This window comes from Pistacia vera, unplaced genomic scaffold (genome assembly GCF_008641045.1).
Source record: "Pistacia vera cultivar Batoury unplaced genomic scaffold, PisVer_v2 Contig503, whole genome shotgun sequence".
Taxonomy (NCBI): Eukaryota; Viridiplantae; Streptophyta; class Magnoliopsida; order Sapindales; family Anacardiaceae; genus Pistacia; species Pistacia vera.
Window position 1 is genome coordinate 1827135 of NW_022196339.1, and position 6184 is coordinate 1833318.

General features: G+C 32.5%; 1 protein-coding gene across 1 annotated transcript; it reads right to left on the minus strand.

Moving 5' to 3' along the window:
- Window positions 1–806: 806 nt before the first annotated feature.
- On the minus strand, window positions 807–4302 carry LOC116105756 (chaperone protein dnaJ 6-like). The gene is made up of 8 exons (XM_031392177.1): window positions 4168–4302; window positions 2701–2799; window positions 2500–2601; window positions 2070–2129; window positions 1885–1991; window positions 1729–1811; window positions 1418–1508; window positions 807–1320 (listed from the first exon to the last, which is right to left on the minus strand). Exons 1-8 carry the CDS (start codon window positions 4285–4287, stop codon window positions 1113–1115), a joined length of 870 nt encoding a protein of 289 aa, XP_031248037.1. The 5' UTR covers window positions 4288–4302; the 3' UTR covers window positions 807–1112.
- Between the last annotated feature and the right edge of the window lie 1882 nt (window positions 4303–6184).

The following is a 6184-nucleotide window of genomic DNA, read 5'->3' on the forward strand; positions in this document are numbered from 1 at the left end:
TATTCAATTAATTACTATTATTCGATTCACTGGCCTTTATTATACAGAATCTCTCTTATTGGACTCTTGGTAACTTGTCGAATACCAATTAGAAAAGTAAAGTATATTTTAATTATTAATAAAATATAAATTTTAAATAAAAAATAATATTTTGAAATTTTTTGCGTGAAAAAGAGTTATTTTAAAACTTTTTGCGTGAAAAAGGGTAAGTAAGGCAGACCTTCGTTTTCTCATAAATAAACATAAATGCAAAATTTTGACACAGCAGTTGTGCAGCATAGGGTACCACCGAACTGGTAAATTAACCACAGTATAAGGAAAGAGATCAATTGGTCCACTGGACTCAACTTTCAATGAATCCTTTTCAACGGACCAACTTTCCCAAACACACACGCATTACCCTTTGTTTAAGTTTGTCTGATTATGTATCCATAACCATACCTATCACAAATTGCCAGCATCAATGCTAACAAGAATCCAATTCATTGTTAGGTAAGAAATTCTGCTACTTTTCTCCTTGAAGTTAGCCAGTTGGACCAACCAACAAAAAGACAAAAGCCAAGTTTAATTTATTGAACCTGGCTTGGCCTAGATTTCAAGGAGATAGCATAGACTTAGCATATTCAAAGACAGGAAAATCTCCTTGGTACATAGCAGAAAGCCTCATAACCACAAGAGAAATGTAGTACATTGGAACTCATCAATTGTTATCATATCAACAATCATTACAACTTACAATCTTCATAAGTTTTACCCTATATAGCTCCAAGAATTCATTTTTTTGCTTTTGCAGGTATTGCCCAGAGTCACCTTAAAGATATTCTTAACTGTAATGCAGAAATTCATCCCTAGATATGACTGAACTTTAAGTCCCTAAAATGTTCTATGACGCAAAGCTTAAAAATAGACAACTGAAATTTTTCATATGTTTACTTGGGGAACAATTTTTTTTTTTTTTTTTTGGGATATATAATTAAATAAACAAGATATGGCAGTCTAGCTTGAATTCAGTTAGAAGCCAGGCTTACAGAATAGAACAAAGAAATATGCCGAATGCTGCAGAATCAAAATTTGTACATAATCAACCATAAGCAAATGTTGTTGAAGCAAAGTTACTTCCGCTTTGATTTTTTGGAGGCCCTTCGATTATCGAGTTTCTTCTGTGCAGCCTCAAATTCTTCATCAGTGGGTTCTGAATTTGCACTAACACCACCATACTTAGACACCAATGATGAGAACATGGAATCAAACCGGTCTTTCCTCTCAGTTCGGCGTTGAGATATAATTGCAACTAGATCTGACTCAGATTGCTTGTTTGCTCTGTTAAAAATAAAAAAGGCCAAGTCACATAAACAGTTGAGACATAAAGAATATACAAAAAGCATTCAGTAAAAAGACCCTAATGCAGAAAACTCACTTCCCCCTCCTTTTCAGAGGACTGGTTGGTGGTTTAGTTTCAGATACTTTTGTAGCCCATTTTTGGTAAGCTTTAGTAGCTTTCAGTTCTCCTACACAAGAAAAAGAAGATTTAGTATCACAATCACATTGGAAGTGCGAGAAAATAATGAATGTTTATAATTTACAAAATTTTAATTTTCTTAGATGGGACTCTATGGTGGAAGGGAAACTGACAATCCATGCCCACTCAGGTTGCAGGTGGGGTTAAAGTTCAGATGCAAAAATTTATTGAAAACACATTCAACAGCTCAATATCGTATGAAGCTTTACCTGCACCTAGTGCCTCATCAAGAATATCCTTGAAACGATGTGAATCAAGTTTAGGATCCGAACAGAGCATTGAACAGAAGAGCCTGTAACCAGAATTTCAAACCATCAAACCAGCAAAGTCAAAAGGAAAAAAGGAGAAACACATTGTTCTTTTACCTGTTCATATGCCCCTTGTACTTCTTATACAGATCAATCAAATCCTTCTTTTCTGAATCGGATCCCCTATAGTTTGCTTCAAACTCTTCAATATCAGCCTCAGTAACCTGAAATATTTGCAAACACTGTCAACAAATGGGAATGGAAAGCAATAAAGTACACCTGTACAATGCATCGCTAACAACCTTTTTGTAAATAGCTCCGAAAAATTCTTTCAAATTTTGAACAACATCACCTGCAAGATCCTGCTCAACCAAAAAAGACAGAATATAAGATACACAATGCCTTGGTAGTTAAGGAATTTCTCAGATTCCAGGACAGAATCTTTCATTTGATTGGCAAATAAATGAAAAAAAATTCATTTGTTTCTCGAAGTCTGAAATAGTGAAACAATTCTTCTTCATATTAGGAAGGCAAATTTTCCAAATGTCTGACATGGTTTAAGTTTTTTTTCCACTACAAATAAATTTGTCTCATAACAAAGGAATTCTGGAGGATAGACTCCTTCAGGTGGCAGAAAGCAGATAAACAATTTTCTATCACCATCGATATCAATTAGCCCAAACTAAATTCAGTAAAACAAAGTTATGCAAACAAAAAGTTGCTGGTACTCACAGCGTCATCAACACAACCAGTCTGATCATAAAGCGCCCTTTTCTCGTCATCGCCAAGAATTGATATGACCTTTTGCAATTGTTGAAATTTCTCCTTTGCTTCCTGTGGAAAGAAAATATGACAGAATACAAATACAGAGAAAAAAAAAGGGTTAATAAAATGCTTCAGATGAAATTTGACAGCAATACAGACCAATTTTACCTCATCCCCAGGATTTTTATCAGGATGGAGTTGCAAGGCTAACTTATAATATGCTTTCTTTATTTCCTTTTCAGATGCTGACCTTTCAACACCAAGAACCTAAAAGCAGAGAACCATCAGTTGATATATCTTGCTTGCTTCACTACAATTAATAAGACAAATTGAACATAATAGCAAACCAATGAAGGATGGATGTGACCATGCATAAGCCTAAATGTCCGAGTGCAATAAATAAAATATTTGAAGTAGCATTCACCTACTAAAACAAAGAACTACTTCAAAGCTAGCTGAAGTAATTGGTTAAGAAGATTAAACTTTACTGCACCTGATATGGAATAAACATGCTGCTTCTTCGCATTCAAATCGTTCATAAAAAAGGTTGAAACCTCAAAATAAACAACAATGTGTGAAGAAAAATGCACAGGATGGAATAAGATAAATATCTGGTTATTCAAAGCCAAACACACTATATTGTGAATACAGTTAGTCAAAAAACCGCTTACCCGAAAGTATTGAAACTAGAATCTAAATATATGTGAGCATGCAATCCATGGTATATGATCATCGAGTTTAAGAATGAAACCATTTATGTGTAAAGCAAAAGAAAAATACACACATGAAAGTTTTCCAGTAAGAAAACAAAAATATTAACATTTCATGCCCATTGGCTATTTAAGTATCTAAAGAATCGCAGAGATAGCATAATCTAGACAAACAATCTTCAAGAAGATCATTTTGAGATCAAAAGTTTCTTTCTGAACTTAAACCCACGTAGAACCTCAACAGAAATTAAATGAAGCATATCTTCTTAAGAAGTTTCCAGAGAAACTATAATATGTCTATTTACGTATTCCCACCCATCTGTCTCCACTAAAAGATTAGTCGAGTGTAAACATTAAGGTTCCACTCATGAGTTTAACATTTTTCTTAATTGATACTCACAGACACATTAATACCAATAGGGTGCTTTTTAAGTGGTTATCATTCAAGAACAGAACACTTCAAAACCAATCAAGGAACAAATCCAAACAAGCAACAAAGAGCCATCCACTGGGATCTTCAACCGAAGCGTCTTCATAATCATTTGTTTTCTCCTACGCAAAACCTAACCACCGGGATAGTATCTAAGCTTCTACATCATCCAAAAATTTAGAACATTTCTCATATTTTTAAAATATCATTGCAAATAAACAATAGCAAACTTCTCTTCATGATTCCAATTATCCGAACTATGTTTCTATTAATGGTTTACGTTTGCTGTCTCTTCCATTACGACTTCAAGTAATAGCAAGATAATAAACTGATCATTGATAAATTACAGATATATCAAATATAATAGTGACAACACTGCAACAAATAAAATAAACCCAGGTTCTAATTTCTAATCATTTCAAAAACAAAGCATTGCGTTCAAAACAGAAATTAAAAGTTCGAGATAAAAATGAAAATAAAAATTGGGAATGATACCTCGTAAAGGCTCTTCTCATTGGTCGAAGATTCATTCAGATTCTCGTGATTTATTTCTTCTTCTTCTTCTTCTTCATGAGAAACCCTAGTTTTCTTTCCCTTTCCCTTTCCCTTTCCCATTTTAGCCTCCAAACACACTTTGAACTTTGATTTCGCTTTTAGAGCTTTCTGAAACAAGGTGAAATGAGTGGAAATAGGCTTTTAAATTAGTTTTGTTAATTACTAATGTTTTGGTCCCCGATTTATTCCCGCCACTTAGGTTTTTTTCCCGCCGGGATGATCTGGTGTGTGCCTTTGTGATAGGCGCGTTAACTTATTGCATCATTACCGTCAGCTGATGGGCCCGCGCAAAGATTATATTCATCTTAGGCCGTAGATCTTTCTAGACATGCTGACGTGTCAAGACACTTTCTGAGTTAAAGACTTAAAGTCAGTTTGATTTTATCAAAATTAAATAAATTAATTTTTAAGAATTAATCAAGTTATTTATTATTATTTTTAAAAAATTGATATGATATGATATTTTAAAAAATTTAAGCTATCAATTTAAATTTAAAAAAAAAACGATTTTTCTTTTAATTTTTACTGTTGTTATTATATTTGAAAATTATTTTAGAAGATACTTAAAAAAACAAATCTCCACAAAATTCTTTGAATTCTTTGTTTTCGAAACAAAATCTTTTTTAAAATTTTATATAAAAGCAGATTTGTAATTATATTATAATTATATTTATTTAGTACTATTAAAAATTATAAACAAGAATGCTATAAATATTATCCCATCCTAAAATTACAACTTTATTATGTTCTTTTTACATCCAAATTTTACTTCAAATCAGATTTGTAATTTATATTAAAATTTCATTTGTTTAATGTTATGGAAAAACTATAAATAATTTTGTTCTTATGTTATAAATATATTCAACCCTAAAATTTGGATATTGTAATATTATATATGTCTATACATATATAAGGAGATTATCAATTTGGTACCATGTATTTTAATAACAAAAAAAAAAAAAAAAAAAAAAAAAAGTTCACTAAACGATTTGAATATTGTTGAAATGATTAAGCTTAAAGTGTCCAGTAGATCACTTTTGAAGGTAATTAAGTTTCAAGTTAATTATAAGTTAATTCATTTTATAAATGAATTTGAAAAGCTCTCTTGTAACACTTTTGAAAAATCAAGGCCGTGTTTGGTTCATTATTCCTGCCCATATTCTCAATCCTATTCTCCAAATAATCTTTGGCACATTATTCCAGAAATATTACCTAAATTTTTGTAATTACTTTTAGACCCCATAAGGTTATTAATTTCATTAAATGCCCCCTGAAAAAAGTTTAAAAAATAACAAAAATACCCCCGTGACCCATACTTGGCAGATTTACCAACCAGAACTGACCGGTAATTCACCGATCTGGCCTTTTCCAGCCAAATCCACAGTGGATCTGGCCGTCAACGACTGCCATATCTTTGGCCGTCGCTGATGGTCAAAGATGGCCATCGTTTTGGCCTTTTCTGGCCGTCGACTGCCATAGCAGGCCGTAGATCTGACCTTTTCTGGCTAGATCCGTGGTGGATCTGATCGGAAAATGCTATAACGACGCATTACGACACAGATTCGACCGGCATGTGTCGTAACGCGATTTTCTGGCTAGATTCCGACGGTGGTGGTCGGAATCTAGCACTACAGGTGGTAGGGGTATTTTTGTCATTTTATATGTTAGGGTGTTTAATTAAATTAGTAAACTTAGGGGCTTTTTTATAATTTTTTAAATTTTACCTCGTAATACTCCCCTATTCAACTACCCAATATTATTCCCAAAATCCTATCTAAAATAATGAACCAAACGCATCCAAAATTATTTTTAAGTTGATTTTACATATGAGAAATGACAAGTATATCATATAAATTCTTTAAAGTACAAAATGAACTAAAATAAATAACATAATTTATTGGGATAATTACGAAAACCCCCATTTATTTTATTATTTTTATTTTTGTAAGCATCCGGT

Bases quoted from the DNA above. Each gene is read 5' to 3' on its own strand.
- LOC116105756 (XM_031392177.1), bottom strand. From the start codon at position 4,287: ATGGGAAAGGGAAAGGGAAAGGGAAAGAAAACTAGGGTTTCTCATGAA. The intron at 2,800-4,167 runs GTATCATTCCCA...CTCTGCTTTTAG, and splicing joins ATGAGAAGAGCCTTTACGAG to GTTCTTGGTGTTGAAAGGTC. The intron at 1,992-2,069 runs GTTGTTAGCGAT...CAAATATTTCAG, and splicing joins TCGGAGCTATTTACAAAAAG to GTTACTGAGGCTGATATTGA.